The sequence below is a fragment of the Molothrus aeneus genome, chromosome 20 (genome assembly GCF_037042795.1).
Source record: "Molothrus aeneus isolate 106 chromosome 20, BPBGC_Maene_1.0, whole genome shotgun sequence".
Lineage (NCBI taxonomy): Eukaryota > Metazoa > Chordata > Aves > Passeriformes > Icteridae > Molothrus > Molothrus aeneus.
The window spans coordinates 9089303-9114201 of record NC_089665.1 but is presented as its reverse complement, the minus strand read 5'-3'; the positions used below and the strand labels follow the sequence as shown (position 1 = coordinate 9114201).

At 51.3% G+C, this 24899-nt stretch overlaps 1 protein-coding gene across 1 annotated transcript in view; it reads left to right on the top strand.

Moving 5' to 3' along the window:
* The first annotated feature begins 1596 nt into the window (after window positions 1-1596).
* Window positions 1597-24899, top strand: part of TBX4 (T-box transcription factor 4) — a 34216-nt gene continuing 10913 nt past the window's right edge. The window contains exons 1-5 of the mRNA XM_066563604.1: window positions 1597-1608; window positions 6307-6465; window positions 7273-7367; window positions 18953-19072; window positions 20687-20834. Of these exons, the coding sequence (XP_066419701.1) occupies window positions 1597-1608; window positions 6307-6465; window positions 7273-7367; window positions 18953-19072; window positions 20687-20834 (534 nt within the window). The remainder of the gene's footprint in view (window positions 1609-6306; window positions 6466-7272; window positions 7368-18952; window positions 19073-20686; window positions 20835-24899) is intronic.

Sequence of the window (24899 nt, the reverse complement as noted above, 5' to 3'; positions counted from 1 at the left end):
TTTCTTGCTCTGATGCAAGGCTTAAAACAAGGCTCTCCTCTTTTCTTCCTGTGACAAGTGGCTTGCTGTGCTGTCCCTTGCTGGATTGATGTGCAATCTCTGGAGCTGTGGCCTCTCCTTTTTGCCCACAGCTCCAGAGCAGCTTCACCAGGAGGTTCCACGTGTCCTCCTCCCACTGCACCAAGGTCCCTGCGGGGCACTGAGCTGTCCTGGGGCTGCTGTCCCCTCTCCATGCACACATCTTCTGCCACCCTGACCCACACCCGAGTCCCTTCTCTCCCAGGCTGCCCTCCGGGCCTCAGGATGGTGTGAGCAGAGGCACTGACCTGCTCTGAGTGGCACAGAGGGGGTGGCAGGGCCTGCTTGGCCCCCATCCTGTGCCAATGGCGGGCCCTGCTCAGACCCCACCCCACAGCAGAGTTTGGTGGGTGCAGGGAGCAGAGCTGGGGCTGCTCTGGCCCTGGAAGCCAGGCTGCAGAGAAACCACCAGCTCTGAGCACTGGCCTTTGTTCTCCTTTTATTTTTTAAACCATCATTTCCATTCCAGCTCCATTTGCCTGCTCCCATCCTCCCATCCTCCAGCATGTTGTAGCTTTAGGACTTTTTTCATTAAAATCAAAAAAGTTATTGCAAAATAGATGGAGCTTCTTTTTTTTTCTTTTTTTTTTAATGTATGTAAATCTTGAAGTTAAATCAGAGCTTTGGCTGGGAAATACCGCTGGGGACTATCTCAGTCTGACGCTCAGCAGGGCAGTGATCTCTGGACTATTCCTTCTTACAAAGACTTTGCCAAGCTCATGGTAAAACCTCTTCCTTCAAAATTGTGTGATTGATTTGAAATGTTAGTTTTTTAGATGCTACTTCAAAAAATAATAAGTAAGCATATTCAAAAATAAAAACGTAAAGCATTTGGACAAAATTTGGGTTAGTTTTAAAAATTAAACCAATTCCACGATTGTTAGCTTTTTTTCCTAAAATACTTAAGCTTTAAAAAAATGTCTACATACATGAATATTCGTTCATAATTTAATTATTTCTGGATACAGGTTTAACATTTCAGGGCTGCATCTTGCATAGCTTTGTTTGAAATTACGACGGCTGAGTACACTTGGTTCGCTGGGATAAAATTAACAAATACCCCCCACAAATATTTAAAAACAAATGGGAATATGGTTCTTCGTTTGATTTACCCGTTTCCAGCGGAGCTTGGTGCGAGACTGAGCAGCACATTCGTTTACAACGTTTTAAAACATTCGTTAAAATATTTATTTAACAATTTAAAACAAAGCCTTAGAGCCTACAAACGTGCCCAGGTCAGGGAAATACATGTGGATAATTGGGGGAACGATTTAGAAGCAGAGAATCACTCGTATTTCAAACCGTGCAAATTTCCAATGCCCCCTTCGTGCATCTATTTCAGGCAGATGCTTGAGATTAAAGGGCTGCACGTCAGTCCGTATCTTACCCACGCTTCCTTGTCATCGTTTCTTTGCGATTAAATTTTGTGTTTTCCTTTCAGCCTAGAAGTGTTTGGTACCAGTCTCTTGGCAAAAGAGCCTGAGGAATGGAAGGGTAAAGAAATATGACCCAGCTGCTATGCACAATGAGGTTTGTAAGTCCTTGTATGGTATAAATAAGCATATTACACAGTTATTAGAAATCTGGCACTGTCGCTGTTTAGAAGCAAGACTCTGATGCTGTGTAATTCCTCCCGAGTTCATGCATAACTCAGTATTAGCCTTCCGTTCTCCCAGCCTTGTTACTGGCCAAATTCGGCAACATTTTCTCAGTACTCATCCATTCAAACCCTTCTCAGCTGTGTAAACCGGTGAGTTTCCTCTCAAGTCAGTAAATCTGTGCCAATCCACGCGGTCGAGGCTCGGTCCTGACTTTCCCCCCGCCTCGCACGGGGCTCTGAGCCGCCGCTGCCGCCGTCGGGTTCCGTCGGGTGCGGGCTCGGGGTTCGCTTCTCCCCTTGAGTCCGTCGTGGCTGGCAGCTTTTCTTGTGGGGAAAAGAAGCAGGTTTTCTTCGGGGAAAGAGGAGCCACGGAAAGGGGCAGCGGCTGGAAGGAAAAGCGCTGGAGCATCCCGCGGGACGGATCCCACTCGAGTTTCCCCTGAGCGGACTGAGTGTAACTCCGGAGAAAAGCGACAGTGAACTTTTATTAATCGCCGGTGTTCAGGGCCAAGGCATGAGCGAGCTCGGTGACAGTGATGAGTGGTTTGGAGCGCTGGTCCCTGCAAGCGGGGCTTGTCCTCCCACTGTTCCCTTGGCTCGGCGTTGATGAGCCGTGAATAGGAGCCACCCTGCCGTCGGGGATCCGGCCGTTTATCTGCCGGGTGATGACAGTCGGGCTGGTTTCGCCTCGCCGTCAATTGCCGCAGCCTTCGGGAAGCGCACGGAGCTGCCGCAGCCCGGGGGCTCCGTCCGACGAGGACATTTCACCCCTCGGTGTCGGCCCCGTCCCCGTGCTCGGGGGATGAGGAAATCTGTGCGGTCCCGGAGGAACCGATCCCGGAGCCCGCTCCGGGCAGGTGCTGCCCGGGCTCAGGGCACGGTGAGCCGAGTGCGGCCGGACCCAACCGGGGCCGCACGGCGGGGAATGGGCCCGACCCCTCCGCTCCTGCATCCCCGTACGCACCGACGGGGAAATCAGGCTGGAAGGAGGCCTGAGAGTCTTAGGATTTACTTCAATTAAATCCTCCCCACCTGGGATTGCCCCTCCGCCTTTTTTTTTGTTGTTGTTCAAGGGGGAAAACACTGCATTTAACGAAGCTCAGGCAGCGGTCGGCATTTCCCCTTGCCGCGATTGCGGGAGGAAAGGCTGAGGGGAGACCCATCCAGACAAAGCCGAGCCCCCGGTCCTGGCTGCAGAGCCACACCAAAATTCACCTTGTCGTGGAGCCCGGCCCTCGGCAGCCGGGGTGGGAACCGGCGGCGGGACAGAGCGACGGGCGGGCGCGGTGCCCGCGGGGCTGGGGCACGGGCCGGGCCTGGAGCTCAGAGGCGGCTGCGACCGCGGAACCGGCGGGGAACCGAGCGGGGCGGGTCAGCGGCGGGAGCGGCGCTCCGGGAGCCCTGGCTGGGCCAGGCCTTTCGCTGCCCCTCACCCTTCGCCCCTTCTCAGTCCCCGCTCGGTCCGTGCGGGGACAGGGCGGCCGCGGGTCTCCTCTCGCCCCAGCCCCGTGGGGACCCGCCGCGGCCCGGTCTCACCTGCCCCATCCCGCTGGCTCCTGCGAGTTCCGCTCGCCTCGCATCTCCCGGCCCGCTCGGGTCCTTTTTTTTTTTTCTTCCCTTTCCTTTTTTCTTTCTTTTCTTTTTTTTTTTTTTTTTTTTTTTTTTTTTGGTAGGAGTGGGGAAAAGGTTCATTACGAGGTTGACCCCACTTTACTTTTTATTCTGCTCCTGTTCCCAATTTCGGCACCACGTGACGGTGGGAGTGAGTTTGGGTTTAAATTCACTTTCAAGAAAACCCCGATAAGACCCCTGCCCCTGCCGGCCCATGGCGGGGTCCCTGTGAGCCCGGCGCTGCGGCAGCGAGCGGCGCCTCGGCGCCCGCCCGGGACCCCCGGCTCGGGTAAGGGGATGAGCAGGGGCTCGGGGGGCACGGTGAAGCGCAGAGCCTGGCGCTGTCGCGACATAGCGCGGGGCACAGAGGTGGAGATGTCGCGGCAGGCCTGTGTGTACAAGGGTAGCGCGGCCTGGGCGCGGTTCCGATGTGAGGGGCGGCTCGGCAGCGCTGCGGGCCTCTGTGTATGTGGCTTGGTAATCGCGACAGCCGAGCTGAAGTGGCCCTTCAAGTCGCGACAGCACTCGGGAACTCTCCCGCAAGGGTTCTCCTCCTGATTTGGGGGTTTAGCGTGGCGGTGGGAGCCCCGAGCAGGCGGTGCCCGTGCCGCACGGTGAGGGAGCTCCAGCGGGGTGGTGTGAGGGGCCTCTTCCCTTGCCGCCCTCACCTCGGGGCGGCCCTGACGGCCTGGCCTGGCTTTGTTGTGGCCCCCAGGTCCTGCCTGCCTTGTGGAAAGGCTCGAGGCTCTCTGTCGCGACATGGAGAAGAGGGGGAGCCCTGTCCTCGTCCCCGGGATCGCAAGGGAGACCCGCAACAGAAGGCAGGCCGCAGGCCGGCGGACATGGACGTTTTGGTTGCAGTGCAGGGTCAGGGAGCCCCACGGGGATTGTGGGCCCCTCCTGAGGCGGGACCCCTGCCCAGGCGTGATTTCGGCTCTTCCTCATCACCTCTCTCGGGCTACCCCGGCTCCCGCCGCGGGGTCCCGCCGAGCCGGGTGCCTTTCCAAGCGCGGCCTATGCCCTCCGCTGCAGCCCCGGCCTTGCCCGGCTCCACGGCGGGCAGTGGGGAGCCCCAGGACCGTCGGGGCTGTGAGGGGGCGGTGGTGCCGAGGATGTCCCCTCTCCCCGGGCTCCTCCCGGAGCAACGAGCGGCTCCGCTCGCCGCCAGGCCCGGCGCAGCGCCGAGGCAGGCCGGGGAAGGCCGCGGCTGGCTGTGGTGCGCGGGAGCCGGGCGGCCGCTGCCCCCGCCGGTGCCCCCCGGTGCGGACCGTCGGGCGGGCGCGGGGCCGGGCCGGGCCGGGCCGGGCGGAGCGGGCCAGAGTCGGTGTAAAGGGATGTGATTGACAGCGGCAACGTCAGCAACAGGAGGGGAAGGAAAAGGGAGGGGGGGAGACAAAGAGGGAGGGAGTCGAAAGGCCCCAAACTGGATCTTTATGGAACATTTTCCGCCGAGATCAAGGGAAAGTGAATCCGCGCAGCGGGGGATGCTCCGCACGCCGCTGCCATCGGGGGCCGAGGAGCCGCTCCCGGCCTGAGCACCCCGCGGATGCCCTTCATGCCGCAGCCGCCCCCAGGCCAAGCCCGGAGCCCCCCGCTGCGCCTCCTGCCCCTCGGCCGGCCGTGTGAGTTCCCGGGGTGCGGGGGGAAGGACGGGAGGGAGCGGGGGCTCCAAGGGTGCGGGGCTCCCCGCAGCCCGCCGAGCCCCGGCCTGGGGCGGGACACCGCCGCCAGCCTGCCCCGCTGCTGCCTGCTGCTCCCCGCCAGCCAACCTGCTCCGTACCCCGGTAGCACCGGTCCGGGGCTGGAGCCTTGCCCTCAGGCTTCGCCGCGGACACCTCCCTCCCACCTGTGCCCTCCCGGTCACCCGGCTCCGCTCTGCGGTTGGACACCGGGACACATCCGCGCCTCGGCTGGGGCTGTCCCGTCCCGACACCCCGAGCCGGGCGGAGGGACCGGTGGAGTTCTCGGGGCATTGAGCCCCGTACCGTGCTCCCCGCTGGTGCTCCCTGCCCCGGGGATTGCGGCTGGTCGCTGGGGTATGTGTGTCCGCTCGCACACAGCCGGGCTGGCTGTCCGGCTCCTCGGCGGGAGCTCTCCCTGGATATCTGGTGCGAATGGAGCTGGGAGTCCCAGCCCCGCTCTCACCGGAGCTCTGCTGGAGCTGCACTTTGGGGTGCCAGTCGCGCTCTCCCTGGAGCTCTGCTGGAGCTGCACTTTGGGCTCCCAGCCCCTCTCTCCCCTTCACAGCCGCTGTCCCGAAGAGCGGCTCGGCCTTGGCGGCTCGGGGCAGGGACCGGGGCTGCGGGCCGAGCTCAGGAGCGCTTCCTCGGGGGCCGCAGGTCCGCGGCCAGCGCCGGTTTCGGTCCCCGGAGCGGCACCCCGCAGCCCCCTCGGAGCTGCTCCCCCTCCGCGCCGCCGCTGCCCGTCCGTCTGTCTGTCCGTCAAGCGGGGCGGGCGGCCGCGTCCCTCCGCGCTGTAAAAGTCGGCGTTGATGCGCGGCAGCCCCGGCGGAGCTGTCAGGCCTTATCTTTATTGGCTTTTCCCAGTCTCCGTCCAAGTTTAAGAGGGGCCCTTTTATCTCGGAGCCCAGCACTCCCCCTGTTTACACCGTCCGGCTCCGCCGCAGCTCTTCATCGCGGAGCCCCCGCAGCCCCGACGGGACGGGGCAGAGAGACCGACCTGGCCGGGCTGCCCTTCCCGACGGGTACCGGAGGGGAGAAACAATCGGGGCTGGGGGGCTGCGGCCACATCAGACCTGAGCTGCCCTGGCCTGAAGCGGGAGCGCAGCCACGCGTGGGCGGCTCCCCCGCGGGGGCCGGCGGGCCCGGCCCGGCTCTGCCGGGCACAGCGGCTTCCCCCGGGGCCCACGGTGTCACATCCCAGTGCCGCCGCCCGAGGAGCGACCACGGGCCGGCCCGGGAGGGCCTGACCTCGCAGGTGGCTGTGCCCGGGGCTGGGCGAGGGGCAGGACGTGGCCCCCGGTGCCGCCAGCTAACATTGCGCCTCTCTCCCCCAAGGAAATGCTCCAGGAGAAAAGCCTGTCTGAAACCGAGGAAGGGTTTCCAACAGCCCCCGCGCCCGGCCATGCGGACACGTCCGCCGGCTCCCCCGTCCTCGGCGTAGCCGGGGGGAGCAGCACGCCGCTCAGCAGCCCGCAGCTCCCCGACCCCGAGCAGGTACGCTCCGTCCGGCCCCGCGTCCCGCCCTGCTGCGCCTCACCCCCGCCACCAGCCCGGCCCGACACCGCGCATCTCCCCCGGCCACGACACGGGGAGGGATTGCGAGGAAAGCTCATTTTTCTTCACTTTTCTTTGGTTTTATTTTTCTTATTGTTATAATTTTATTTTCCCTGTCCGCAGCAGGCCGCCCCGGGCCCGCCGTCGGTGCCTAAGTCGGTAAAGGGCGAATCCGAGCGCTGGAAGCCGCGGCCGGCAGGGCCCGACCCGTGGCGGAGCCGCCGCCGCTCCTCCCGGGGCTGCGGCCCGGCGGGGAATTCACTGCGGGTTTTCCATCCCTAAATCAAACGCGGCTTCTGTGCCTTCGCTCCGCGCACGGATGCGATGTCCCCGGCATCCCGCGGAACGCACAAAGCGCGGCCCTGGACGAGGATCCGTTGTCCCCGCGGCTGCTCCTGTCCCCGGTTTTTGGGAGGCTTAGGGCGAGTCAACCCCAAAAGACTTTTTTTTCCCCTAGGAAAAAGGAAAAAAAAAAAAAAGAAAAAATTCCATTTATCCGCAGTGTCCTGCCTGGTTGTGAAAGTCTGCAATTAAAACCGGCTTCCGTTTGTTTCTTTTATTTTTGGCAAAGGACAGCGGAATTTTTGAGACTCCATCCTCCTCCCGCTCAGGCTGGTGGCTTCGCCCGCGGCCTCGGCTGCAGCGCGGGCCCTGAGTGTCCCCAGCCCTTCCCCGGCCTTTCCCAGCCCTCCTCGCACGTTTTCTCCATCGTTTCTTGCTGTTCTCATTATCTTATTTTTTTTACAGACAATAGAAAATATCAAAGTCTATCTCCATGAGAAGGAGCTATGGAAGAAATTTCATGAAGCTGGCACGGAAATGATAATAACTAAAGCAGGCAGGTTAGTGAAAATTCCCTGCAAACGTGTATTGCTTCTGATGTCTATGAAATGCCCTGTTTGCCAAGACTGTGTTTTGCAGAGCTGGTACAGTCAGTGGCATTTTAAAAATATTATTGTGATTGCAGATTTCAGTAAGATCATTTTTTTCAGTGTAAACTGTACATGTGTTTGAATGTGGCAGTTGGAATGTAGATGCAAGAAAATATTGTGGAGTCGTTTGAAACATTTAGTCCTGATTCCCTCTGGTAATGTTTTTTTTTTAAATTATTTTTTAATTAGGAAATTAGCATAATTATGATGTTTTGGTTTTTTCCCAAAACAAAGCAAGCCCCTTTCCCTTTTCTGTGCTGTGCATTAAGACCTGTGCTGGGACACTCTGCACCAAAGTTGTAGCAGTACGAAGGTTCTTTTAATCTCAAAACTGAAAGAGAAAAGGGTGCCACTTCTGGATTGAAAAAAATAATCTGTTTTCCCTTGGAAACAAATAATTATTTTTATCAAAATAAAGCCCCCTCGGTGTGCACACCCAGGGAGGGAGACCAGAGCCTCTCAGAGGCTTCAGTTGCCCAGAGAACTCAGCCCTGCATCTGCTCAGGGCTCCTGTCCTGCCCAGGCTGCTCTGGTGGGAGATGGCAGAATAAATGTCAGAAAATTAAGAATCAGAATTAAACCTCAGACCATCACAGGCTCGGGAATCAGTTAATTCCCGAGAAAATTAGCCGGGTGTCACTGTGGGCACCAAAGTATCTGCCCTTGGCTTCTGCGGCAGCGGGCTCACCTCGCTGCTGCTGGAAAGGAAAATTGAGGCGTTAACGTTTAACTCCAGCACGGCTGAGCGCTTCTGCCGTGCCCTGCCATTGCTTGTTTGACACCGTGCTAGCGAGCTGTGCGGCCAGACACTCAAACAGCAGGGAGAAAACAGAGAAAAAACACCCCCACAAATAATTTCTATGCATTATTTCTTTCTCTGTGGTCTCTGATCTTCGTGCAGAGCAGCCGTGGGTGCTCATGGAGTGTGTGTGTGACTTTCCTCCCGTTTGGTGCTCCCACTGTGAGACCCAGACCCAACCCTCGGCACTGGATTTTTGGGATTGATTTGAGCACTTTCCCTGTGCTTTCCTCCATCCCGGCAGTGCTGCTCGGTGTAGGGAAGTTGGACTCTAATAAGCAAGAAATTCCCATTATTCCCCCTGGAGAGGGGGTGTATGTCCCAGGAATCTTCCATTTATTTGCTGCGTGGCTGTTTATGGAGTGATGGTGCAGGTAACTCTGTCCTTTTCACACCTTATTTTGGCGTACAAAAGCTCAGGGCTTGTTCTGCAGCGTCTGCTGATGGGAAGAGCCGGATTCATTTGGATGGGTCTGCTCCCTAAGTCAGCTCAGATGAGGGGATCAAGACGTCAGATATTTCACCCTTAATTTATAGTATCTGAGTGTGCCTGTGGAGATGTGTAATATCTGTACCAAATTCTAGACCCTAAGCATCCCAAACGTGCATGTTATCTCTCTGCAAGTCTGAACGTGGCTTGTTTAAACAGCTCCAGATGGACAGGGCTCAGTCCCACATTCCTTGTCCGGTGGAGCTGGCAGTGCACCTTTCAGGAGGTGGGATGGGGGGTAGACCACGAGATGTACAAAAATTTGGGTTTTTTACGTTACTCGAGCCAAATTCTCCATTGGCGAAATTCAGTGCAACGCCATCGAGCTAAAAAGTTTTAATTTTTTTTAATAAACAGTTTTGAATTTTAAAAAAATAATGAAAGCGGCTGAAATGCTGATGAATAACAGGGAACAAAATAACGTTTTTGGTTTTTTTTTTTTTTTTCCCACTGGGTTCAGCTGCAAATGGTGTCAAAATGCAGGACGAGGGCTTTTATCGGTGTTTTTAGCAGCGAGCACAGCCCCGCAGCCCCCGCGCCGCCGCTGCCGGGACCCGGCTCGGTTCCCCGGCTCGGGCTGGGCTCTGCCGCAGCACCGACAGCAAAAATACACAAAATAATTAGCGTGAAAAATCGAACAACTTAAAGGCCATGGTGCCTCGAGTGTCGGTTCACAGCGATGCCACGCGTGGCCGTGCTGAGGGCAGGGCAGCCCACGAGCTGCAATCTGCTGCTAATCCCCATGCGAAGGACAAAATGAAAATTATTATTTCATGCAGATTTTATTTTACCCAGGCTATTTAAATAGAGAGTCGCAATAATAAACCTCCTCTTGAGCCAATTAAAAAAACGATGGTTAATGGAGATTTGTGTGCACTTGCATTTAGCATTGGGGGGGTGTGGAAAGAGGGAAAGCGGCTAATTGCAGGCACTAATCAGGACTCTAATCCCCCTCCCAGCAGGCACAGAGATGCCCCTGAATGCCGTTAGTTGAAATCACTTAAATGTAGGTCTGTCTGACCTCAAGGGGCACAAACGAAAAGAAATGGAAGCCTGATTTTTAAATTTCAAACAACAACAAAAAAACAGAGTGACTTTAATGACAAGTTCACTCAATGGAGAGGAAATGTAAAGCTCAGCGGAAGCGTTAATTCCATGGCAATGGTGTAAAATAGCTTTTTTTGTATAAACAAGGCAAATATTGATAACTTGGTTGGGGGGGAAAGGGGGAGTCATTGTGGAGCTCCACAGAACGAGCCAACTATAAATTATCGAGAATTTAGGGCTGAGAATTACTTTAGGGGATTATTACTCCCTCTTAGGACTGATCTGTAGGAGATATTAGGAGAACACAGCAAGCTCAGCAATGAAATAGAAATCATGTTGTTGCCAAGAAAGTTTGATTTATAAAGTGGAAACATCTTTAAAATGCACTCGCTATCTTTTTAATGTCCGACTGCTTCATTGTGGGAGGGGGAAAAAAGAGATTATTTTATATTAAAAGGATCATCAAAAGATAAAAAGTTTATGTTAGCAAAGTTCCCTGAACTTTGGAGAAAAGCGCTCGGATCCCTCAGAGCGCCCGTGGCAGCGCCCGCAGGATGGGCGCCGGCTCCACCGCTCAGAGCCTTCCTCTCCTTCCTCCTCTTTGAGGTTTGCTCTAATTGCGGGTTTCTCCTCCGGAGGATTATCTGCTGATGGTTTTAAAGGGCTGAAGGTCTGCGCTGCAGGGATTGCCCCGTCCCCGGCGCTGCCCGGAGCGCTGGGTCCCCGCGGCTGCCCGAGCCGGGGGGGAACGAGAGAGGCAAAGCGGGCACGGGTGATCCCTTCGGGCACTGCCCATCTCGAGGGGCGTTTTGCAGGACAGGTTTATGGGGAGGCAGAGGGAATCCCGTTGTTTGAGCATCCCCTCTCCGCGGAGCCCCGGCGGGGCGGCCGCTCCCGGTGCCCGGTTCCCGCTGCAGCATCCCGGTTCCCATCCCTGCTCACAGCGCTTTCCAGGGATGGGGGGAATGAATCCAGCGCCCACAGCGAGCTGTGAGTGCCTGGTTTTGGAAATGATTGTTCACAAACCTTGCCGTGTGTGTGTGTGTATTTATAGATATGTGTGCGTGTGTGTTAAAACAAACAAAAACCGCTCTGAAACCAAACCAACCAACCAAAAAAATCCCTTCTCCTAGAAAAACTACAGAACTCGAAAATACCCTAAAAATCTTCACTGAAAAGTTCCAGTCGGTGAGATCCTATTAAATCAAATTAATCAAATCAATCTAGACTCTAATGAAGGGCACAGGGTGTATTAGAGGATGCAGATGCAGCTGCACATCTGGATTCCTCCCCTCTGGCCGCCCTGCCGTGGGGGCATCGCTCTGTCCTAGCAGGGTGCACACCTTTCCTGTGGGATTTTAGGAATTCCACACTTGTGAAATTGTATGAGGGGTGGGGAAAGCAGAAAGCAAATGAGGGAATTTGTTATAAATCTGGCTTTCCGATTTCTTCCTCTCACTTTTATGTGCTATTATTTGACTGAACAATTGTAGATTCTTTTTGTAGCTCGTGGCAAACCATTCTTTGTGAAACCTCATCTTTCAGACTTTATTTCTGCTGGAAGTTAATCTTTGCTTCCACAGCCTTCCTGGCTCAGGATTTCTTCTTTCTGTTAGATTATTTATTGAGTTGTTCCCTAGGGTTTTTTCCCAGGTGCCAGTCTTTGCAGCATTGTAATTTCTATCCAGGTATTGCCAAGGTTAAACAATTTGATAAAGCTTTTGTTTAATCAGTAAAAAATGCCAGTTCATAGGATGTCTGGTCAAATTTTTGTGAGCAGCTCCTGAAGAGAAAATAATGTGTCATTTCTCTGTCATAGCAGAACTGGCCCTGAGGCGAAACAGGAGGCTCTAGATACTGAATTTAAGTTTTGGCTGGAGTGCAGGGTGTGCACAGGTACAAAGCCAGCTTTGGTCTCTATGGTAGCAGCTTTTAAGAAGCATATGGAGGAAAATGCTGCCGAGGAAAAAAGTAGAATCGATAAAGCATCTTGCATGTGCGGAAAAGATGCAAATCCCCTTTAGATGTTCAAGTTTCATTTTAAAAGTGGCTTATTTCAGTTTTTCTAAAAAAAATCTGTTCCTAATAAACTTTAGTAAACCAAAATAAAACTAGTTTTTAGGACATCAAGGTTTGAAGAAGTATAAATGCTCTGGCTAAGCTGGTGCAGCTTTCCTGTGTGAATAATCCTTTAAAAGTTAAATTTTCCATGGCTCTGTAGGGCATATGGATGCCCAGTTCTCATTACAATTAAAGGGAAATATTTGTCCAGAATCTTTTGAGGCAGTTACAAGAATTTCTACTGATGTTTTTTGATTCAAAAGCAAACCTTAATATCCGAGATCAACGAAGGAATGTGAGCCGTCAATATAAAACATAGAAATAAAATAGATATTTGAGGAATGCTTGATCTGCTTGCTCCTAAATTTGGGGTCCTGGAATTATCCTGTTCAGGGAAACTCCTGCTTTTAGAGAAAAAGCAGGAGTGAACTCCAATGGCTCTTGGCTGTGCTGCTAAAGTTGTCGACAGCTTTGGCAAGGGAGGCAGAGCTTGTGCACACCGAGGAGAGCAGGGATGGGAGTCTGGTTCCTGATCCACTTCTCTCTTCATCCCTGCTTTTTAAAGACATGGGATGCTCACAGTTAAGGGTGTTCCCAAAGCTTTCCCTGCTTGTCCTTGTGCTGGAGCTGTGGCAAGGTGAAGAGAGGCTTTGGTCAAGCCCAGATCAGCTGGGGAAGGTCCCCAACCATTGCTGGGGCTCTGCTGCTGCCTCGGAGGCTCCTGGACACCGGGGCTGAGGCTCCAGCAGTGCCAAGGCTGCCTCGGCTCCTGCCTCAGCCCACTGCCAGGCAGCAGGGCTGGAGAGGGAGCAAACCTGCCCTGAAATGCTGTTGGTGACCATGCTGTTGGTGACCATGCTCTTGCCCAGGTTCTCTCTGAAGCACCTTTGTGCTGTGCTGCTGGTGCTGCTGGCACCACCTCTCCCATCCTCCTGCATGCTGGGACCTTCTCTGCTCAACTTCAGCTGCAGCAAAATGAAAGCTCAGAGAAGCAACCATGGCCAGGAGCCTGCCCATGCCTCGAGTCACCATGGGGCAAAGAAAGGAAATGTTTCTAGACCATGAAAGCAGTCATCCAGCTCACCAAGTTCTCAAGTATGTGAGAAACAATGTTTTATTTAAAAATTAGATATGCTAGCCAGAAGGAAAAATACAACCTCGCCATTCCAAAATATAAAAATTTCTTAACTGTCTGACCTTCTCATCACTAGGTCATGGTCCTGCCACCAGATAAATCTCTGCTATCTGCCCATAGACTGAGAGTTCAATGTTGCTTGTGTTAGTGACAGTGAATTTGGGGCTGAAAAATGAACTACTGATGAGAACTCCTGTTGAACCTGTATTGTTTGTTATTCTGAGGCAAGGATCTGGCATGGGCTAATCCAGCACTTCAAAGTTAACTGCTCTTACTTTGTATACAGAGCGTCATAACGGAGTGGCGTGGGTGATAAGAGAAATAAGGGACTGAGGGTTAGGATACACTGGGAAAATGGGACCCTGTTGAAAAACTCTTTGATCTCTTTAAAGTATTTTCTGAAAGCAAGAATCTATCAAAAAGGAAATGCCATTTAAAAGGTTAAAAGAAACAGCTGACATCCCCAAATTTGTTTTAATCTGCCCTGGAGAATATTATTTTTAAAGATGCGTTAAGTCAGTGGAAGAAATACTTGTCGAAAGAAGGGAAATTAGAAAAAAATGAAGAAAGGTCATCAGAATGGAGACATAGTTCTTGGAGGCTCTGCACACCATTCTTTTCCCTTCTAACAATGAAGACAAGGAGAAACATCCTCAAGCAGCCATGGCCAAGTCTCAGGAAGAATTTGGGGCCACATTAGTTGTTATCAGGGATGCAGGTGTGTCACCTGCCTTGGAGTTCTGAAAGCATTGCTGGAGGCATGTCAGCATGCCCAGCAGGTTCTGAGGAGGTGGTTGCTCAGCCATGACATGGTTTGTTAGCCAAGATGTTGAGTGAGCAGTTGTTTTCTGATCCTTTCACAACCTCATCTGCCACAGGCAGCACAGCACGGGAACTTCCAGTCACTGCTTTACTTGATCGTCCCAAAAGCAAGGATTGTAAAATCTCTGTCTGTCTTTTAAAATCTTTGTCTTATTGTCTTAAAAAGTAGAATTTCAGCTGCTGAGCTGCTGAAGTGCTTGGGGATGTTTTTATCCCCTTGAAAAGACAGAAGGAAGCACTCAGTGGTATCTGAAGGACCATTCACATCTCAGGGACGTGCCGTGAGTACCAATCCTCATAAATCCATGGGCTTCAGAGAGCACTGGCAGCCTTTGGTGAGGGCATGGCTTGGGTTGCTCAGGTGTCCTGGTTCTGTGCAGTTTTCTCTATGGAAATACTGTTTGAATCCCCTGCTTGCCCTGTGCTGGTCAGAAACATCCCTTCCCACCTAATGCATCCATAGGGACATCAGGAATGGTGTTGGCATCTAAGTGGAGGTCAGATTCCATCCTGGTGAGCAGGAGGGTAGTGAGGGTTTGTTGCTGATGTGCAGTGTGGCACAGCACAGTCATTGTTCAGAGGAGTATCTGAGCTCCTCAAGCAGCTCTGATTCTCTCTACTTTTCTGGTTTGCCATCCCCAGCCCAAAAAATAAGATTTTGCTGGACATGGGAGCTTTGCAGCCACCCATCTCTCCAGGATCAACCAGACCTGCTCATCTGGGCATTAAAACACACGTGAAATGCCCACAGAGAGGCCAAGGCTGGAGAGCCTGAAAGGCTGGGAACTGCTGCCCCAAAGAAAAGCAAAGCTTTTCTCTTATCTTTCACTTCCAAATCCAACCAGCCAATTACACATCAATTAAACTTTGTTTGAACAATAATAGAAGCTTTGGCTCCATGTCAGCAACTGCTCCACAGTTAAGGGGATTGGATAGTAATAGTATAAATAAATAAACAAGAGATGCTTATTCTAACAGTTCATTTTAAAACAATTTGTGAATATCATGTAGAGATAAAATGTGCCTAGCATAAACTTAGCTAAGCAGTGACTGCTTCATTATCAGAACAAATAATTCACTAGCACATCATCTTTGAAGCTTGGGAGGCCTGTGGAATTGTGCTGCTTGTTTATTTTCCTGGCTTTTACTGTTTTTGCTACATTTCATCTGCAGGGAAGGGTTTAGCTGGGGCTGTGGCAGTGTGGTGCCAAGCTCTGCTGATGCCGACCCTGCTCCCCCTGCCCACGGTCCCAGTGCCAGGCTCAGCCCCTCTGCCCTCCCCAGGGCATCACCCAGGGACTGTGGGGTTTTAATGCCACAGGGGGTGGCACCGTGGCTTTCCCCCCACGATCGCTTTCTTTGAAGGTGCCTTTCTTTTGTGAACATAAAATCTGATTTAAGTTTTGCTTTGTGAGGGGCAGTGAGAGCTGCTGGCATGGCAGAGCAGCACTATTGTCCCTGCCAGTGCAGGGGTGGGACAGGAAGGTGCCTGTCAGAGCCACTAAACCCAGCAGAGAGCTTTGAGGGGCACATGAGACCCTCAGGATAGGGCTGAGGAGCCTGGATGGTCCCTTCTGCTCTGGCTGGAGCCGGAGGGAGGGAGAAATGGGTTTGAATGTGCCTAAAACTGGAGTCCTGTCAATTCTGGTGTTTTGCAGAAGAGGCTGTTGGGGCTGGTGCTTGGCTGCTTGTGCTGAGTCCCTTGTGCATCACACGGGTGCTTGTGGCTGGTCCCTGGGTGGGCAGGGCAGCTGTGGGGCTGCTGGTGGGCCCTGCTGCCTCCACCTGAGCTGTGCTGCTGGGTTGGACACACATCTGGTGTGGCTTTCAAAAAAAGGGATATAAATTGGAAGGAAACTGGTCCAGCGCTGGACATCCCCACTCCAGGGATGGTGTTGTCATTGGCACATTCAGGGCATTTGCTGCGGCCCATGGACACTGTGTCCAAACAGGTTTTGGGTCTGAACAAAAGGTGATGAGGCCAGGAATTGCTGCAATTAATCTCCTGAGTGCTGGTGGCTCAAACTTCACCGGAGTGAACTTCAGTGTTGCTGTGCTGCACTTGTGCCCATCACTGAACGCCACCCAGCTGCCCCATTTGCCCAGGCAGGGCTGCAGCTGCCCTTGGCACGGGAGGTGCCCTGAGGATCAGGTGTCCCCTACTTGCACACACTCCCCAGGAAGCCCCAAATTCCCAGTTTTTGTCCCCAGTTTCTGCATAGCAATGCTGTCCCGCGGTTTGGAGCCGTGTGGGAAGGAGGGTGGATAAAACAGAGATCTGCCCGGCTCTTGCTTCAGACCTCCCACCAAAGCCAGGCTGAGCTTTCCCAGAGCTTGGCAGGACTTTGGCAAGTTTTATTGCAGCACTGGGTGCTCCTTGTGCCTCTGCCGGTCCCCGAGCAGGCGATGATGAAACAACCTATTGTGCAGGAGCTGGGGGAGCGGAGCATCCCCGGGAGCCGCCCATCCGCCGGGCTCCTGCTGCACCGGCCTGCCGGAGGGGCTGCCTCTGCAAAGCTGCTGCTGCTGAGCTGCAGCTCCTCGTGCCTCTGAGTAGCTCCATTGACCTGGAGTAAATCTGGGGAAGCAGGCAGGTTTTTGGCCCCTTCCCAGGCCTGACAGGGAGCTCTATAGAGCCACTGTAGCACGGCCTCGCTCCTGGGCAGGGCTGGTGCAGCTCCACCGTGGGTTCCTGCTCCCTTCTTAAAAACGGGCCATTTAATAAGGGCCAGGACATGATATTAGGTGCTGTCTCTTGTTTTTTGTTTTTTTTTTTTCTTTTCTTTTTAATTCAGTCTCTATGACTGCATTTCCTTGGCCCCAGCTCTCGGGTTTGTCATGCCTTCCCATCAGAGATGCACAACCCATGTTTGTATCATATTGCAGAGATATTTACTAAACGAGCCTCTGCCAAGGGGTTGAGAAATATGTTTTCATTAAGAAAATTAAACTGACAAGTCCCTGGACAGCACATTAGTCGCATATTTTTTCTTTAAGGCCAAAATGCAGCAGCTAATAATAATGATGAAATGTCCAGGCACAGCCAAATTACTAAAATCTACCCATGTTTTCCTGGAAAAGAATGTGGAGAGTTGGCAAACTTGGTTGTAGCTGGGTCTGTGGACTGCTGAGTACAATGCTACCACTGCGAGATAGTGAGTGGTTTGCAAGTTAAGCAACACCTTCAATCAGATGTGAGTCCCCATTTGTTATCCTTAAAGAATTTCAGCTGTATATATTATAGTAGTACTTTGGCTCTTTGTATTTATTTTAGAGGGCTATACTAAAGAACATTATAAACTCAGGCATGTCCATGCTATATGAACTCCATATGCTGAAGCTTAATTTTAAATGCCATTAAAAAAGCACTTAACATTTACAATATATCAGTTCAGCTACTTTAGCAGCTTAGATGTTCTCCAGTAAATGAAATGATTGAGGGAAAAAGAAATTCAGAAGCTCAATGTTATAAAAATCCCCAGTGCAGGTATGATACTGTCAAATTGTGTTTATTTCATTTATGTTTTTTAATAATTTTATCCTCCTTTTTAAATTTTCTTTTTTTTTTCTTTTTGTTTCATTTTAAAATGCCATTTTAAGGCCTAATTAAAAAAAAAATCTTGGCATTCAGATTGGATTCCTTATTGAATTTTTTTCAATGTGTGAATTGGGCTGTGTATTCACAAATTGAAATGTCCTACTGTATTTACCCAGGTGCTTACCTGTAGGAGGACAAGGTTAAGAGGAGTGCAGAGTTTATGAATGAAAATCAAAGAGGGACATTGCTAAACCACCCCTTTTTAGTCCAGGCTAATTACATGGTAAACATCTGGAATTTATGCAGGGCGGTTAAAAGAGTCAATTGAAACGATTTTGAACAGGGCCCATTTTGTTGCCTTCTCCCCAAGCAGCGACAAAATGGTGCTGCAGACTTGGACCAGCTCAGGAAAAGAGGGATAAAGTGGGGGACAAAGTGGCCTTGATGTCTGACGGAGAAATGACATCAGGATTTGGGCCCATCTTAATTCACGTAATTCGAACGAGGCCAGGATGTGGCAATTCTCATCCTCCATCCTCCCGTGGAAGGAGAACTTTGTGTCCTGGCTGGAGGGCTGTGGTGAGCCAGTTTGCTCTATTGACTCGGGTGTTTTTACTGGATGAGGAGGAGGTGGGGAAGATGGAGCCAAGAAAATAGTTATTCTGAGGATGTGAAGTGCCTAATCCTGCAAATCCTGGCTGCTGCCGCGGCCTCAAGGGATTGGGAAGCCCATGGCAGTGTCAGTATCCATTAGGGCTCTCTCCTTTGGATTGCAGGGCTGGACTGGGATGGAATCTGCTGTTTTCACAGCCACATGGCTTTATTAAAGGTATTATTCAATATCACAAAGAGTCTTTAGGCCTGTGAGGCATGTCAGTGTTCTCTGGTGATGCACTGGTGGATGGGATGCTCTAGTTTGGTGTTGCTTGATGGAGCCAGTGGGACAGGCACGCTCTGGTGGGAGGCTCTGCCAGGCTCCAGGCTCCAGCAAGGTTTAAGGGGTGTGCTGTGAATTTGGGAAATCTGGGAATGCCAGAGGAGCCTGTCTGCACCACCACAGGGTTTAACCCTTTGTCTCCCCCAGGCTTTGCTGATCCTCAGTTCTCAGTTTTTTGGAGGGAACACGGGAGGAGTGGTGGGACCTGGTGGATATTGGGATCGTGTGGATGACAAAGCCTGTGCTTGGTTTCCTCTGAAATGTAGTCATGTCTCCAGACTTTCAAACACTTCCACAGCAGCAAGAAATCTGCAGTTTTGGTGCTGCCATAAGCCAGGCAGAGCCTCTTGTAGAAGTGAGGGCTCCTTGTCCAGGCCTCCCACAAAGAGGGATGTGTTGACCCCCCTGTATCTCTCTCTGCACCCTCATTTTACTGGCACTGGCCCATAGCCCCCCTCCCTAAACCCTCATCAAAATTTGTGCCCACTTTTGCACTGGCACACGCTCTGGAAAGAGAGAGTTTAATTCAGGTATGAACAAGAACAATGTCCTGGCATGAATCCCTCTGATGGTGGATCTGCTTCTTGGGCTGCTGCTGCTGCAAGTTTCCCTCAGTTCCAGTGCTTCCACCCCTCACTAACGTGGTGATCCTCTGCTTTCCCTAAGGAGGATGTTTCCCAGTTACAAGGTCAAAGTGACTGGAATGAACCCCAAGACCAAGTACATTTTGTTGATCGACATCGTCCCGGCCGACGACCACCGCTACAAATTCTGTGACAACAAATGGTAAGACAACACTTCTGTTTGCCTGCTTCTCCATAAGAAATTTGCAGTTGGATCAACCATTTGTTGTGCAAACTTAGAAACCAACAGAAACACCTTCCCACAGGAAGGATGCCAACATCCCAGAGCTCTCTTTGGTGGAGCAATGATGGACATGAGAGCCGGGGCTGGAAGTTTAAACCAGAAAAATATCAAATGAAATATTACTAACAGGCTGGGTGGTTAACTGCTGGAAAAAAAGTGCTGCTGGGCTGGTGACTTGTCCATCCCAAAGTGTTCTAGGCTGGGGAGTTTTCTTGGAGAAGATGCTTTAGGCCAAGCACGGGTTATCTGGCCGTGTGCAGTGTAGGAGGGTAAAGCCACAGCCTGCCTTGTACCAGAGGCTGGACGGGATGACCTAATGGTCCATTTTGGCCCTCAAAATCAGGTCTCTATGTGACTCGAGAAAAGTTTTAAATTCCTTTCTTCTATAGTAATACTTTGCTTTTAGGAGAGCAGCTATAAAGCGAAATATGGGGTGGTTCACTCAGAGCCCTGATTCTCTTCTGCTGTTCTTCCTTTCCTTGTGCCTTTCCCAGCAAAGTTACTTACCCAAGAGGCAGCTGGGATTTTTGCTCTCTGACAAAGGAAACGTGTTGTTTTCTCTTTTGATTTCCCCCCACAAAATGCCCGGCAGCCTCCCTCACTGCCACTATTTGCTGTGGTTTCCCCAAACCCTTCCCCTGGCTGCTGCCTGCTGAAAAGCAATGGAAAATTTCACAGGGAACGAGCCCAGTGACATCCCAGAAAGCAGAAATTATTTACTTGCACATTAGGGCTGCTCCACTTAAAAAAAAAAATCCCTTTTCCGTGAGCTTTTGTCCCGGAATGCCTCTGGGTAAGAGGAGTGGACTGAGGGTCTCTGCACCACGGTGGCCACTTTGTGTGTTTGAGACATTAAACACAAGATGATGGATAGTCCTTAACTCTGTTTAATTTAGTTTTTGCCAGCCCTAGAGCTGTTTCCCCTTTTCCTTTTATTGCTGCTGGAAAGTTTCTGTTGTTTTTGGTAATATTGCTTTTATTGGGGTTTTATAAGAGGAGAACAATGTGGAGTAATGAGGGCGTTGCCATTAAATGATGTCTCATGGCTGGGCCTTGTGTCCATGGGAGCTGCTGGTGCTGTGGGGCAAGGGGAGCTGCAGCAGGGTCTGGGCCTGAGTGGGAAGCAGCCCCTTCCCACTGGGCCAGGCTGTGGGAGCCCTCCCTGGCTGTGAAGGTGCAGCCACACCAGTTCTGCACCTGCCCACGGGTGCTTTCTGCTGTGCAGGGCCGTCTCCCTTTGCAGAAGGCTCTTTGTACAGACTTCCAAAAACCCAGACAAGTTTTCCTCCTCAAAAGTGTCTCCACAATGCCCATGTGAGGACACTGCCCCAAGGGAATCCTGCGTGGGAGCAGGGATGTGCCTGCTCTGCCAGCCCGTGATGCTGAAACAAGGATCCCAAAGCAGGAGCCTCCCTGAGTCCCCATGTCCCAGTGCATCCCCCCAGGGCCGGCAGGAGGGTTGCTGGGATGAGTCCAAGGACAAGAAGCTCTTGCAGGTGCCAGGGTGATGCCATGTGTCCCCTCTGTTGTCAGGATGGTGGCCGGGAAGGCCGAGCCGGCCATGCCGGGCAGGCTGTACGTGCACCCCGACTCCCCGGCCACGGGAGCCCACTGGATGAGGCAGCTGGTGTCCTTCCAGAAGCTCAAACTCACCAACAACCACCTGGATCCCTTTGGACACGTAAGAGAGACATTCTGCAAGGGCTGTGGGTGGAGGTGGGCTCAAAATGCTGGGTTTGTGTCTGGGATGCTGAGTGGGATACAACAGTTAATAATTGTTAATTTAATAATAAGGAATAACATTATTTTGTGCTTGGGGGGAGTGTTTAAAGCAAAGGGAGGGGGTCTGTGTGCTTCCCCTGCTCTTGGAAATGCAGCCATGACTGGCTCAGTTGTGTCCTGCTGGATGCCACTGAGGTTTTCTTTTCTGCCCAGGATCTTTCCGGGCAGTGCTGTGGGATTTTCAGCCTGGCACGTGGTACATGCAGCTCACAGAAGCTGGTTGCATAAACTCCTGATTTTCCAGGCTGGCTTTGGCAGCCCTAAAAAAGATCAAGTATTTTATTTGGAAAATTTTGATTGATGTGTATTGGGGAGAGGTGGGGAGCACACAGTTATCTGCCCCAGTGCATTTAATAACCCAGACCAAGGGCCCTGGCAGCCTGTCAGGAGAGTGAGTGCTCAGATACTGCATATAAAAACACAGACCTGTCTGGCTTGCACAATTTGAGCTGGAAGTCATGTAAAAATAAACCATCCTTGGTGAGAGGAAGGGAAGAGAGAGTTTAAAATCCTTCTAGGTTTAGTGCCATCCGTTCCTCCTTGTACCAAAGGTAAGAGAATCTAATTTGTGCCATCAAATGTGGGTTTGAACCTGAATGTGTTTTAAGCAGCAGCAGTTTGGAGGGAAGGGATGTATCTGTCTTGCTTAAAATGATTGTGCATTGAGCCTCTGAAGAGCAGCTTTTCACTTGGAGTCAGTGTCCCAATGCCTCCCAAAGCTGTCCAGAAAGTGAGATTCTGGCACAGCTAAACCAGCTGCAGCTCCTGACTCCAGAGGCAGGAGGACCCCAGCAGCTTAAAACACTGCTAAAAATCCAGAACTTTTGCCAGTGTTTGTAATTTTTTGCGGATTTTGAGCCTCCAAAATCCAGGCCCTGGCAGGGACTCGGTGATAACCCAGCCCCGTGCTGGGCCCTGACCCCCTCCCCACCCTACTGACCCCACTGAGACATGTGTGAGCTTCAAAGGCTCCCCGGCACCCTTTAATGCTGCTGTTATTAATCACAGCCCATCTCTGCTCCCCTGAAGGGGGGAAGCACCATGGAAATGAAATGAAACAACTGTGTCAGGGCTCTCTCAGTGACAGTGACACAAACCCACCCCTGTGTCAGGGCTCTCTCAGTGACAGTGACACAAACCCACCCCTGTGTCAGGGCTCTCTCAGTGACAGTGACACAAACCCACCCCTGCCACCGTTTGGCTGCCACAGCCATCCTGAGCCGCTGGCTTTGCACGTGGCATTTTTTCACTCTGTGTTTTCCTCTTGGTTAACTCTGCAGCTTAATATACGACTGTTTATGCTGTAAAATGTAAACCATAAAACATGCAGGATGTGCGATGTGGCTGTAAAACAAACAGGATGTGCCGTGTTGGTTTTGCAACTTTAAACGTTTGCTTTTCCTGACTTTGTCATTTTTTAACTGAGATTTTAGCGCTGCATTTTAACAGGGAAGATTTTAACCCCCTCCTCCTTTCCAATGAACAGCCTGCTTGTCTTTTCCCCAGTGAGGCAGTGGTTTGGGTTTTGGGGTGATATCCACCGTGCTGTGGCTCCAGATGAGCCCTGCTCAGTGCCCTTGGGCCATGTACCACAGCCCAGCACTTTCCCTCTCACATTAATGGGAAAATGCCTGAAATAATCTATTTTAAAGTGTTTGCTGCTCTATTCAGGCACTGACAACCTGCCTGGCTAAATGGGACTGAACCAACCCTCAGCCAGGTCCTCATTAGGCTTCTTAATTAATCCTCTGCTTTAGAGATGTGGTGCTTCCCTTTTTGTGGTGCACATGGAGGAGAGCTGGGCTCTGCAGCAGGAGAGGGGCAAGGCTCCCACCAGCTCAGGCTGGGAACAGTTCTGCTCTTGCAGGGCCTGTCCCACGAAGGCATTACGTTAGGAATAATAACAGCTTCTCATTTCTAGGAATTTGTTCCCAGTGACTGCAAACACTTTCTTAAAGCTCCCTAAAAAAACAAGTCAGAAAAGCCACAGGGTTTGTTTGCCTTCCCGTGTGCCAGCAGAGCCTGCCTGCCTTTCCTTTTGTCTTTGATTTCCTCCAAACCTCAAAACCACGTGGAGTGAGGATTTCTGCAGCCTTGGCTGGGGCATTTTTGGGTGTGTGGGCAGCTGCCCAGGCAGAGCTGTGCTGGGTCACCCACCCTGGCACCCTCAGCCACTGCAGTGTCCCCATCCCTACATGGGGTGCAGCTCCTCTGAGCCAGGGATCTCACCTGAGAGACAGGCAGCAGAGATTTCACATGATTCCATCAACAAATGAACCCATTGATCCATCCATGTCTGACTGTACACTGAAATAGCTGCTTAATATCAGGGATGAGCAGCCCCATGGAGATTATAACTGGAGGCACATCTGAGGCTTAAAGTAAATAAGGTGAACATCTTAATTAATAAACTGTGGAGTTGAAGCCTTTGCTGCAGTCCATGGAATTAGACTGGAGATTATTTACCATGTGGGATGTGGGAAAGCCTCACTCTCTGACACTCAGCCCTGCAGCCTCACAAGCCCCACTCCTGCTTGCCCTGGCCCGTTATCTGTTGTGGTCAATTATTACAGGCAGAGGCATGGGAGGCATTTGTCAATGCAGACACGTAAAACCGAGCAGGTTTTATATCAGAACAAACTCAGGGCTCTGTAATCTGCCTCAAACCCCTGTGGCTGAGCAGGTTTTGTGGCAGGTAAGGCTGTGCCCAGCTCACACAGCACAGCCTGAAAACGTGGGCTGTATATTCTGCTCCGGGGGGATTTTTCATCCATGAAAGGCTTCTTTCACACCAGGCTTAACAACTGAGCAACGTTCATGTTGGAAATGGATTAAGAAATCAGCAGCCACTGTAATGTTTAGCTACAGTGAGGTCTATCTGATCCCAAAGAAAGCACTGTAAGCCACCTATGCTTAGAGTGAAATCTGAATTTATGTATTTTCAAAGCATTACATGCAGAGATAATCAACCTGATAGAGCCTCTGATTTACGTGGGGCTGGTGAGTGATTCGGAGCATGAGGGATTCTGGCAGGGCTGGTGCTTTGCTCTCTGGGCATTTGCAGAGGTGAGAATAATCTTGTAAGTGCCAGCAAGGGTGGCACATCCCTTCCCAGTGCCTGCTGCCTGGGAAATACCTGGCAGTGTTTTCCAGGTGAAAAATGGGAATGACTCCATCACTGGTGGTGCCTTTTAATTGCTGTATTTACTTATCTGCTTTTAAAATAAAGCTTTTATTTTAGTTTCTGGGATATAACCTAGTGAGATTTAAAGCTACAGGATATTATAGATGGCCTGTCACTCATCACAGCATTTGAAGTGATATTCCTGTTTTTCTTGACCAAAATCTGCTGTTTACTGGCTTCACTCATTAATGCTGATGAGTTTGTTATTTCTCTTCAGATTTAATATTTGCACACTTGGTTTTATTTGATTATCACTGAAAGCCTTAATTTTTCCCCTAGTCCTGGGGTTTCCTTTTCATTTTTCTGTTAATTAAATCAGCCTTTTTCTGCCTGTGCCCGTCAGACGCACTCAGGCACTTTTAATTAGCTCCACGTCCTACTAATCTTGCAAAACCCTAATTTTGATTCATAATTTTTTTTTATTTGTTTGCTTTATGACTTGTGGCCAAGCAGTTTCCTCTCGGGTGCTGGTGGGAGGTTTCTGTGCTGCCTTGGAAGCAGCTTCCCCACCCCAGGCACTGGGATCACCAGAGGGAGGGAGGGGGAAAATCCTGCCTGGGGAAAAGGACACAGCCTCACCCCTCTTGTCCTGCTCCGAGAATTTGCAGCTAAAAATTTCCTGTATTTTTATGTATAACATCTTGGGGGTTTATATATATATATATATATATATTATAATTTATATATTATATATTATTTATATATATGTATGTATGTATATACATATATAAAAATATATATAAATAATCCATATTATTTCTTAGATATAAAGAATATAGT